At 42.0% G+C, this 12,477-nt stretch overlaps 1 protein-coding gene across 3 annotated transcripts in view; it reads right to left on the bottom strand.

Annotated features, from left to right (window-relative positions):
* The window catches only part of LOC137099397 (semaphorin-6D-like), a 144,368-nt gene that overhangs the window by 27,577 nt on the left and 104,314 nt on the right, over nucleotides 1-12,477 (bottom strand). For all 3 annotated transcript variants that reach the window (XM_067476207.1, XM_067476197.1, XM_067476187.1), the window contains 2 exons: nucleotides 1,061-1,119; nucleotides 826-879 (listed from right to left, as the gene is read on the bottom strand). In XM_067476207.1, coding sequence (XP_067332308.1) covers nucleotides 826-879; nucleotides 1,061-1,119 — 113 coding nt within the window. The remainder of the gene's footprint in view (nucleotides 1-825; nucleotides 880-1,060; nucleotides 1,120-12,477) is intronic.

Below are 12,477 nucleotides of genomic sequence, written 5' to 3'. Positions count from 1 at the left end.
ACTTCCTAACATTATTTCATCACCTGCTGAGCTGTCAGCAAGCGCCCACACCCTGAATGCTGTGGGTCCTGTTGTGCAGGACGGGGCGGTGTAGCTCAAAATAACCAGCTGGCTGCTTGTTAGTTTGTAGGAAATGTGGTCACTGAATTACAGGAAGTCAGCACCAACAGGTAATGATGGGTGGATGTGGATCAGGAGGTTAACTATGGCATCCACTAATGTCAAGGTCAGCGGTTTGATGCCTGGCTGTGGATCCTCTGGTCCCTGTAGCCTTGCGGATAAAAGAATCTACCAACTAATTAAAAATAAAAACCTTCAGTTTCCACCCAAAAGTAGGAAGAAGAAATACTGTTCTACCACCACTTCCATAATGTAAAATCCTCTGCTACAAGGAGAAAGTTCAGCATTTTAAATCTCAAGTACTTTTAGAATAAAGTACGTACCTAACTTTTAGAAGAGAGTACATTCTGGTATCGGGTTGTTTTGGATTATAATTAACGGTCAATTTAAACAGTTTGTTAATGGTTTCTGAATTTCCCTCTGAGGATCAATAAAGTATCATCTCAACCTGTAATAATACATCACATATGATTAATGTGACTCATTGTAATCATTAAAGTTATTATCTCCATGCAGTGATGCTGAAAGCGCTTTTGTCTTTGCCTCTGAATTGTGGAGGAGTAGAAGTATTATCCACCTCCAGCACCGGCTCTTTGGGTTACACATCATTCTGTACAGGGCTCTCGCTGTGTCTTTCCCATGAGTCTCTGAACTTGATATAAAAAAAACAAAAACCAAACAGAAATAATAAGATGGGTCTCTTACCGTAGGCGGAGTCGACCGTAGACTCTTGATTTCGTGTCGTCGCCAACACGTCGGCTGCACGAAAGCATAACCACAGTCAACTTCAGCGGCACACAAACACATTTCAATTCTCACATTCAGCCCATTTATTTTCCAGTTTATTGTTTTATCGCTGCTGCAGCGTTTACACTGTTAATACCTCAATTTGGGATGTTTCCATCATTATGGAGGCTGTAAAATGCCAGGTTTATCTTACCGTGGCAGCTGTCTGGGTCAAACGAGTGGTCGCCCTCGATATCCTGTTCAAACCCGGCTCTGCAGAGACACAGAGAAAGAGGAGGAGGACATGTTGCCATGGGTTACAGTTGCCAGGGCAGTTAATCAATGATGTGTATCCACAGCGACCAGATAAAAAGTTAAGACAACGTTAATTAGATTGTGTCACATAGTTCATCTCCAGCTCATCTTTTAGTTGGGAGGCTAAAGAGGTTGACTGAGGAGAAAAAGCCAACTAATTTACCGTTTGGGGCATCCAATTAGGAGAGAAAAAGTTGACGTCCAAATATGAAGACAGACTGACAAAAGGGATCATAAAACACACATACATATAATATACACAGTTTCAGCAGCAGCAGCAGTAACTGTGACACTCCAGCAAATGAAGCCATTTACTTTCCCCACACTGTCTCACATCAGATTTGAGTTGGTGTCCCAGCTGTTTTACAGCTCTGCCTCGGTCACCACTCACGTTTCCATCTGACCTTCAAATCAATATTTAAAAAGAGCAACAATCACATTTTTGCTCCTTCCTGTTGTCCAAGAACCACCACATTCTGTCTTCGTCTGCAGGAGCAGGAGACTCATTTGGTCCAATTCTACATGGATTCGTTCCAGCCTGTGTGGGTTGTCCCAAAAAAACAGAGGTTTCATTTACCTCAGCAACAGAGAAAACACATTTTATTCTTAATTTCCCCAATACGGCCTGCAGCCCCAGGTCTACAGTGTCAAACAAACGCTTACACTCGTCATGGACATGTCGCAGCCACATTGGGCTTTAAATGGTTTCTTCAAGAGGTTTTTGGCTGAGACAGAATGTAAAGTTTGGTCTAAAGGGCTTAATTTCGTGATACATTTGGGTCAATTAATGGCTCCAAGAGGTCAACGGACCCCTGAACCAGAGCCAGTGATTATAATCTTTCAAGGAGTTTCAGTCACCTCAGAGGAGAATGTCGTTCTCTAAACTCCTCTCAATCCTGGACAATCCCTCCCACCCAGTCCACTGTGGGCTGGCTGCACAGAGCAGCACTTTCAGCCAGAGAATGATCACAGTCAAGTTCTCCACAGAACAACACAGGAGGTCCTTTCTCCCAGTGGCCATTAAACTGTTCAACTCATCCCCAAATGGACAAATAGTATTTTTTCAACAATTATAATGGAGTAGTTGTAGGAAAGTTATTTTTTTTAAAGTTCAAACCAGAGTCGTCAACAACTTTTCTTTCATCTGAAGAGAAAAATAAAAGGGGGAGCATTTGGCAAAGCTCCAGTGAAGAAAAATACAGCTGTAAATCTTCTACAGGCAGCTGGAGGCGTGATGTTTCTGGAGGTGGACATTTTCCCAGAAACCTTTCACAGAATGAAAAGGTTCTCTGCTTTTCAAACTGCTGAGCTCTGAGACAGAACCATCCATTAGTCTGATCACGCCAAACCCACGTCCTTATTTATTTGGCACAGCGTGTTTCAAAGCTCTGTTTATCAGGTTCTGCCTGTATTGGCAAAAACATTTTCTAACTGAATGATTGTGACTGAAGAAACATTTATTCAAAGTTTTTCTTTGTGTTTAATAAAAATGACAACATGACTTTGCCGTTAGTCTTCACCTGCTCATATCTGCTCTCCCGAATATTATTTGATGTCAATGTGGCTCCTCTCTCTGTCACTTCTTGAGCTTTTTCACCTCTTATTTCTTTAAAATCCATCACTTTTATCACACGCACTGTGCAAACCCACCAGTTCCTGAGAACATGTTATCCGACTAAACTGGAAACCAAACTGGTCATAGTTGTTGTAAATGGCCACACCCAAAGAAAAAGGGGCGTCCGTGTGGTTTAAATGCAAAAGACAACTCGTCTAAAGTTCAAACAGACTCTCCTGACCGTCATTAACAGAGATGCAAAGAGCAGCTGACATGAAAAGTGCCACAGGCAATTGAGTCAAGAATGAAAATCGATAGAGAAAAGTGAATCAAACTCCTTTATGATAGCTTAGGAAAAGGTTAGTGGGCCACAGTCCCATCACGTTCTTTCCACAAACTAACTGCTCTGGAGTTCATTTGGGACTAGCCCAAATCTTCCTCCAGTAAAGGCTGTTGGGTTGGTTGCTTGGGTCCACACCTGATTAGGACTGCGGTGTTCAGACAAGGCCAAACGCCCAACAAGGTGGAAAACAAACCAGACTAATACATGAGAAAACAGACTTTCCAAATGTAATTACACCAAAGTGCTCCAACAATTGTATTTATTATTTTTCAGCCATTTTTGATATAGCTGAGAATGAGAGCTGAGCACCCTACAGCTCAGTACAGTCCCAGAGAGGTAAGGAGGTAAAAACTGCATTTACACACTCTTACACTTGGTGCAAAAGTCGGCATCTCCCCTGATGAATCAATTCAAAATCAACCAATTAATTTCTGAAGACTTGTAGAAGCTGAAAAACCATTAAATATTAGGTTTGTTTTACTCTTTTTGCCATTTCCACACACCTTTGCCCCAGAATTGTATATATAATGGCCCATAGTCTAAAAATGATCACAGAACTGCCTCACTTCCTGTTGGTCTCAGTAAATTCCAAACCAAATCTGCTATTAGACGTTTCTGCATCAGTACCAATCATAACGTCAAGCACAAAAGGGCCATTCATGGTGGTGGAGGCCTACGTCATGGAGGTAAGATCACAGAACTGACCCCTATGTTTGAGAAGGCCAGACAATGAAAGGGCCCCATGCAAGGCCCCATGCACCCCCACTGTTCCACTGGGGGCGGAGAGTCTCAGCAGTATCTGTTTAGTTGTTCTAAGAGCCAAGACAAACCACCTCATCTCAAAGATGGAGTCTTTAAGATCAATGGTTGATCCTTCCCCTCAGATTTCATCACCACCAGTGGAAACTACATAAACCAATACCAGGTATGGAATTATGTAACAGGAGAGCTGTTGAACGTTTCGATCACATTTAATCACCTCTAAACGTTTGGATTTATTATGAAATCGTTATGCTTTCCTATGCTCACTCAGTCTATATTTACCTCTCCTCCACCTCACTTATTTGCTAACTCCTCCACCCCCTCAGTCACTCAATATTTATCTTCCTTATCATTCATTCTCTCCCTCTCCATCTTTCCAGCAGCGTGGGCTGAGCTGTAAGAGAGGGAAAAAAAGACAGAGAACAGGAGGAGGTCTTTGCGACGGCGAGCCTCTATAAATCCCGAACCCTCTCGGGCACCTAAACACCTCGTTCATCTAGCAGGAAGTGACTCGGAGGAGGGGACGCAAATAGCTTCAGGCACTTCGAGAATACAGCCAAATTATTAGATGCTGCTGCCGAACTGTGTTTTCATGTTCTCTGCAGTTTCACAATAGAAGTGTTTACGGGTTTCAAAGGCTGTGAATGTAATGATGGTGTAGCAACTAGTGCAGAAACTGTCAGGTGAAAGAGGGACATGCATAAGACCTGTGGGTTTAAATGAACCGGTTTTCTTTGGGTTGCATAATTGGGTCCAATCTCTCTGATGCTGTAGATGGCAGATCTGCATGCTTGGGAGATGGAGGAGGTGTGGTCAGTTGAGAACTGGACATTTGGATGTCTCAAGTCAACCAGGTCACGTTGTTTGGACTGGTTGCCATTGATCAGTTTGGGACTTCATATAAATCAGCATAACTCAACAACCATTGTATACAACCTTTGTACTGACAATGGTTAAAGTGATGGTTACCCACAATCCATCTCTGGATCCAACACCTGAGTGGCAGATGGAGGTGTATTATACGAGTAGCAGCTTTGTTAGCATGAAGACTGAAAGCAGGAGGAAACAGCTACATTATCCCAGTCCTGTCCAATGTCATTAGCAGAAGCAGGTGGTTGTGTCTTCACTTCCTGTTTTTTTGTTTTTGTAACCATCGTCACTTGGTTCCACTCTTCTAAAACACTGGTGTAATTTGTTTAGACATGTTCTTGTGTTATATAAGATAATCTGACGTCCAACATTAGCTTGTTTACGTCTATTGTCATTGCTTGGCGTATACGATGAAATTCAAAACCGGAGAGCTGAGCTGCCATACTGTCAATGCAGAAGAAGTTGGTGGTTTAACAGTGAAGTTTCCAAGTTTGGTCCCATAGTTTCAGCACAAACACGTACACCAGACCCAGTGTTTGGTCTGTCCACACTGCTTATTATCAGGGAAGCCAGGATAAATCCAGCACAGCTCCACAGCAGCACAAACTATCGCCCCAACACAGAATTTCTCTCTGAACAGACTAAACCCTGTCACCTTTACAGTTATTCCAGGTTCCAGTTTAACTTGGTGTACCTAATAAACTGACCAGCGAGTGTATTTTGTCAGTTTTTGTTGACTAAATGAACAGTTCAGTGAAGGTCTGAAGGTCTCTGCTGTCACCATTTGTTTCCACTTTCTTTATTGTGGGGACAAACATCGAAGCTCAGAAACAGATGCATCATCCTGTCACTTCATCAGCATCACAGTGTGTGTGTGTGCATGTGTGTGCATGTGTGTGTGTGTGTGTGTGTGTGGTTTCCTTAAAGCAGCTGTCCTTCTACCTCTGGATCAACCTAAACAGTACAGACACACATTATCTCTGACACACACACACACACACAGATGGATCTCCAGGGTAACGGCTGACTTGCTGCCACGACAACCGAGTCCATCTGGTGTTCATCTCCTGTGGAACCTGTCTGTTTGTCTCTTCGCTCTTTCCGTCCTCCTCTGTCTCTAGTTGAGTCTCTCTCCACCTCACCTCCCTCTCTCTGTCTCTCTCCTCTGCTTAAGTTATGTAACATGTTAAACTCCATTTTTTCGCTCCAGCTATTTCCATCCATCTCTCCTTTCCTCCCTGGAGGAAATCTTCCACTTATCAGCAGAAGTTTGAGAAACTAAACTCACTTCAGCTGCAGATTCTCAGCTGAGTGATGCTCTGAATAATGTCTCTGCCTTTAAAAAATGTAGTGTATTTCTGCTTCGATCAGCTGCTCTGAGGTCGACCTGAGCTGCTTTTCTTCACTGTTTGTTTGCTTGAATCTAAACTTTGATTCCTAAGAGCTTTAATGAGGCCGGTTATGGATTAGTTATGATTCTACAGATCCTCAACATGTTTGATTGCCAAAATAAAAAGTGACGCTGGACGCCAATATGGAAAAAAGAAAAAGGTTTTAATTTTAAACTAAGTTATTGTAAAACACTTAAATCGAACCCGGCTAATGGGTAATGAGTTCAGATCTTTGAGGTTTTCAATTCTATAGTAACTAAAGTTGAATATAAACAACTTTAGGCCACTAAGAATCTAACTACAACTTCTTCTTTAGAAAAGCACCCACACTCTTAATTCAGCACTACAAGTCCCTTTGGCAGCAATTAGATCTTCAAGTCTTCTTTGCTAAGTCTCTCAAAGTCCTGGTGGGTTCAGACTTTTTCCATTTCACAGTTATTGAGGCCACTGTGCTCCCAGGAACATTCCGAGCTTTAGGTTTCATACACTGGGTTCCCTTAGTTTGTGTCCTGACATGGAGTGTGGATTCTACTTTATAAACACAGTTTCTGACTTTGTCACTGTGAGGAGACCGACAGGAAGTTTCAAATCATAGTCACAATGCAGAGTAAGTGTCTAAAAATGAAGGGGTACCTTAACTTTTGCATTAAACTGTACTAATATTCGCTGACGTGATCGTTGTAAAGGCAGCACAGGTTATGCTAATGTGAGTTTAACGAGCACTCACCTCTTTGAGGACGGGTAACGTTAGTCAGGCGGAAACAAGCAAATCGGAATCTGACTTGGAACAAACCTCCTGGAGAAGACGACGCCTCATGATCATAAGGAACCGCACTCCCTGCTGAGGACATGGGACCAAACTTGTCCCTGATTATTGTGTCTGAGGTTTTGATGCTAACAGAAGCGGATCAGTTGCTGCTGAGACGTGGACAAAGCGACGGGATCTTCGCTGACGCTAATAGAGGATAATCAGCGAACTTGCTCAAACTGTCCTTCACTTCAGTGCAGAGCACACAGGACAAACACTGACGGCTCCATCATTATTAGGACATTATGATGTTTATTAAAGACAACAATGTCTGCTGATGAGCAATGAGGAAGCCTGGGACTTTTTAGTAGTTTGGACAAAGGGATTAGGAAGAGTGAAGTTTCTTCCCTGCAGTCCGACCACTGCTGAAGTCTTTTGTATTCTCTCAAATCTTTCTGCTCTGCTGCTCTGATGATGCTTGCACATATAAATCCTCTCCATCTCCCGGCTTCAGCCTGGTTTTTTCTCTCTTCCCTTTTCTTCCTCACACGATCCCTCTACCTTCACACTGTAATATCGTCGACTTTCAGTTTGGCTCTGACCTCCAGCCTCGAGCTCAGCGCTGGTCATCGATGAAGTTTATTCTGCTGAAGATGTTCAGATTAGTGAGGTCAGGAGTTCAAGCAGACTGTAAACGCTTGATGTAATTCAATTATTTCTAAACTAATGAGGAAACTGAGATGAAACGTGGTTCAGATGTTCACGTTTCTCCAGGCCAGAACTTTTAGTAGCATATCAACATATTTTGCAGAAAACAGGATATTTCTACTGCTAAAAAAAGAGACAATAGATAAGAAAAAATTGATTTTTTTGTGCAGAGTCAAAGATCCTTTTCAAAGAAGTGAGTGAGACTAAACTGAACTGTGAATTATTTCGACACCAGTTGAGTGAGAAAAAATCTCCACACATGTAGAAGACTGTTTGACTTCCTCCTCGTTTACCTCCCTGACACAGATATCTTTGTCTTTGAGCTTCTAGTTTTTTTCTAATTCTCCATTTCTCACCTTTGCTCTGCTTCGTCTTCCTTTTCACTTCTTGCATCACACCTTTGTCTCTCTCTCTCTCCCGTTTCCTTCCTCATTTCTTTTCATCTCCACCAGCTCATCCTGTCCATGTTCATCTTCCTGCAGAGTCTCTTCTCTCTGCGCCGTCTGCTCTCCACTCTTGTTTGTGTTAAAAATGCCAGTTGTGTGTCTTTTGGGAGCTGCTGCTATTGATCTTACTGTTTCCTGCACCTTTCTTTTCTTTCCAACAGTTTTCAGGCTGAACCAAGGTGTCAGGGGTCAGAGGAAAACACAGTAAATGTGGACAAATATTCTGCCCCTCCGTGATCATGTGAACTGAACTGAATGGAAATGACGAAGAAGAAGACAGTCAACTGTTATTTCTCTGCAGCAGCTGTTGCCAAAAGTTAAGTTACTGCTTTAAAAGACTTTGGCTGCAGCATGACACTGGTCCACCCTCCGCACTGCTGATGAGTTCAATGAAAAGAGTAACTCCATCTTGGAAAACTATTAGAGTTAGGAAGCTCTTTAGAGACCAAGCAGCACCCCAAGTTGAAAGGTCCTCTGTAGTTTGTCTCTTCGGTCTAGACTCTTTTGTTTTTTGAAATAATAAACAACTAAACTTAAGGCTGCAGACTTAACAGGTCTACGTGAACGTGAGGGTCGTCTTCGGAGTCTGCATATGATTCAAAGGGAGCCTTGCTCCAAAACCTTCAGGAGTGAACATCTCTCCACTGCTGTTCACACATGACCTGGAGTTCTGAGCTTTTCCAGACTTTACCCAGAGGCAGTGTCCCAGAGAGATGGGCCAGAGATCTGGAGACCTGGGATACCTTGACCTTATCCTGTGAGCCCCCCGAAGTCCGGAATATGTGTGGATGGAGCACGCCGCTCTGTCCTGAATTATCGGGGGGATTTAAAGCGATCAAATGGGGGTATTGACAACATTTCTATCAGGTGACCCGCACGATGCCTTTTACAGCCATTTAATGCAACATATTTTATTTCATCAGAATCCATCTGGTTTCATGCAGCTTTCTTTTCTCCTGGGTTTTCATCCGTACAGCGCTGACGTTTCACTGTCTGAAAATGTGTGTGAACGTGGTCAAACTTCATTGAGGAAATCGACTAATCATGAGCGATGCCATTTTGATAGTTTGAAGTTTGTCTCTTGCCGCACGATGTTTGATCCAGTAGAAATAGTTTCCATGTCTGTTTTACTAAAACAGTTGTTAAGATCTGACAGGTGAGTATTTTCACTATTTCTACTAAAAGGCTTTGTGAACCAAATCTCTCCTCACCTCCCTCCTTTGCTTTTATCTCCTTATACCTTCTTTCAGCTGAAACAGTCGTCCTGATGTTACAGCTCAACACAAAGTCAGTGTTACCACCCTCATTTTCTGATGACGTTCAAGAAATTGAGAGATCTCTGCTTTTTGTCGATTATGCTTTTTGCCCTCTGCACAAATCAAAACCCTAATCTCAGCAACAATTGTTGCTGCTGCTACAAATTAAAAATACTTTTTACTTTCGGAGAATCTGTCTTTGACATGAAAACACAGTGAAATTTCCTAATCAGCTCCATGTTAGCCGGCTTTGATTTTAAAGCCAACAGATGACTCGTCCAAAACTAAGCCTCCTCGGATCAACAGCCCCCCCCCACCGGGCTCCACGACTCATCGATCGATGTGAAGAGACACATCAAGAGGAGACGGGTGAATACAAAGAGCTGTCAGCAGAGCACAGCATCACATTCAGACTGACTGCAGATCAATAGAGGGATTATGTATGCCTGCTGGAATATTTGTGTTTGACATTGATTGGCTTCACATTTGATGGAAGTGTTGAGGCGCATAGACGGGCTCGGTTCATAAAACAAGAGCTGAAAATCTAAAGCCTCCCACTGAGGATGACATTACGCTTTTAGCTCTGAAATGAAACGAACTGACTTGAAATAAATGAATTATTTCAGACCTTCTGAAGTTACAAACCTAAGGATTTTCTTAGTTTTGCAGTCTCCTTGGTTGGAATTTTATAAGTATTAGCTATTAGATGTTTTTACATTTTCTGCACCTTTTTTATATGTATTATTCATAACATAGCATTTTGGATCAAATAAAAACTCAATAAATAATAATAATATCAAATAATACTAAATAATTTGATTATTTAATTTGATATTTAATAGTAAAAAAGGTCACGTGTTGAAACTGTAAAATGTCATTGCTTTTAGAAAAATATTTGCTCATTTCTAATTTGCAACAAAATACTACAAAAAAGGTTAACTGATACCAGGTCAGTATCATGTTTGGGTAAAAAAAAAACATTGCAGGGAGTCTTTCAGAAGTTAGGATGGGGAAGGTTCACAATGCCAGGATTAACACTTTGAGAATGTTTCTGAACATAAAAGTAAAAAAGATTGGGCATTTTATTCCGAGGAATCTTGAGAGAAAAACCCAAACACCTATACTCATTGTCACAATCTTTGATGGTGCGGGCAGCATAGTTGCACATGTCTTTGGTAACCTGCACATCTGTGAAGGCTCCATTAATGTTGAATGATATAAACAGGTTCTAAAGCAACATCTGGCACCAACCAGGCAACATCTTTTTCAGGGAAGGTCTTTATTATTTCAGCAACACTATGTCAAACCCCACTGTGCAGCTATTCCAGCAGCACGACTCTGTAATAAAAGAGTCCAGGAGCTAATCTGACTGAAAACATTTGGAGCTTTATAAAGTACAAATATGAAAAAAGAGAAGAAGCGGAAATGTATCGAGCAAAGCTGGGAAAAAGCAGTTGGTGTCATTACTTGCTAAACATAGAAAGCTGTTAAAAGAAGAGACGATCTGGCACAATGGTGAACATGTTCTTCCCTAAACACAATCAAATTTCTCATCATTTACATTTGCTATGTTTCCTTTTTTATAATTACAATCAAATATACATTTCCAATCGCTTGCAAATCAATACATTCTCCTTTTATTTACATATGTGTGTCCTAACTTTCCTGCAAATGGGGTTTGTACAGTTAGATGATATTTTAAGCAGAAGCAGTTTGGACACTTTGCACAAACTCAGACATTTTCATTTTCTGTCTTTCTAACTTATTCTCTGCTTGGTGACAGGTGGGTAATTACACTGGAGAATAATACATTCTGTTGAATTTAATTTGTTCTTTAAAAAGAAAAAAAGAAAGACCTGACTTAGCACAGCACCACAGTTTGACCTGTGATGGATCAGGATAATAGTCGATGAATGTACTAAACTGTGACCTTCTAACCATGAGGGTAACTCTGCTATGTTTGTGAAAAGGTTATTTAGTCATTTAAAGTGTAGGAGGTCTGTGGTTAATGGGCCAAAACCTGCAGAGACACATTGAAATGCTTCTGTAAACTCCCATTAGCTTTTAGTTTGACTCTGAATTCAAAACACGAGAGCTGAGCCTGGAGATGAAATCCCCTGCGTTTCTGTGCTCCAGTCCATCAATATGCCGAGACAGGATGAGATTTCAGCAGCACACACAAACACACTCTGCAGCAGCTTGTGAAATGTGTCCCCTCGCGCACCCTCCCAATCAATATCTGCAAAGTGTCAGGTAGCTCGCGCCCACCCCACAACACTTCATGACGATCGATCTGCGGCCAAAGCGTCGTTTTCACCGCCATTCCTCCGCTCCCCCTCTCCCCCTGCAAATTGAACTGATATTATTTTCATATTTTCCTCTCGGGGGAGGACTTGTTTTAATCCTGGGAGAGCTGCAGAGCGTCTGTAAATATCATCAGTTCTAAACTCCTGCAGGTCGACAGCCTCAGAAAGAGCTGCTTTTCTCTCCATCGCTACAGTACAGACCCACAGACCACATTATGGAGGGCCTTGTAGCGGCTGCATGACTACATTCATCTGTCTGGGTTTTAGTGGGAATGACCTGTAATGAGTCTGACAGCAGAAACAAGCAGCATCGGGTCTGAGAGTGCAGATAAAAAGCCGAGCAGCATCTGAGGATGTTGTTGTAAACCAAGATTAAAAGAGCAAAAAGAAGATGTAACAGGTCTGTAAATTACATCCTGCCTCCGAGATGCTATTTGTGCTTTATTCTACTGACATCTCCTTCAGTTCAGAGGGTTAGACTTATTTACACTGTGACTTATTCTCAGTAGAATGTGTCTTTTTAAAAGGGCCACACTGTAATAAAGTGGAGAAGGGCGAGTTATCTCAGTCGCTTGGTGCTTGTGTTTGATTCCCGTGAAGAAAGCTGAGTTTATTCAGACCACAGGGTTTAACAACAGTCCCTCTGTAGATTTGGAGGATTTTGATTTTTAGCTCAGATTCCTCCCAGTGCTGTGGGTTCATCCAGTGGTTCTGCTGTTTTAACTTCTCCAGTCTTTGCAGGAAGCATCCTGTGCCATCTATTACTTGACAACAATTGGGGAAAACCCTTTTTTTCAGCCTCAGTAAATGAACAAGGCTTTTTCCACCTTCAAGGAGACATTCTGCCACCTACTGTACCACCTTCCTTTCCTTCAAGAGACAGTAATTTGAACTGTCAAATGGCACCGAGGTGAAGTCGAGCAAGGCCCTT

This window comes from Channa argus, chromosome 1, assembly GCF_033026475.1.
Source record: "Channa argus isolate prfri chromosome 1, Channa argus male v1.0, whole genome shotgun sequence".
NCBI lineage: Eukaryota > Metazoa > Chordata > Actinopteri > Anabantiformes > Channidae > Channa > Channa argus.
The sequence above is the reverse complement of the archived record's forward strand: the minus strand, read 5'-3'. Positions and strand labels throughout refer to the sequence as shown.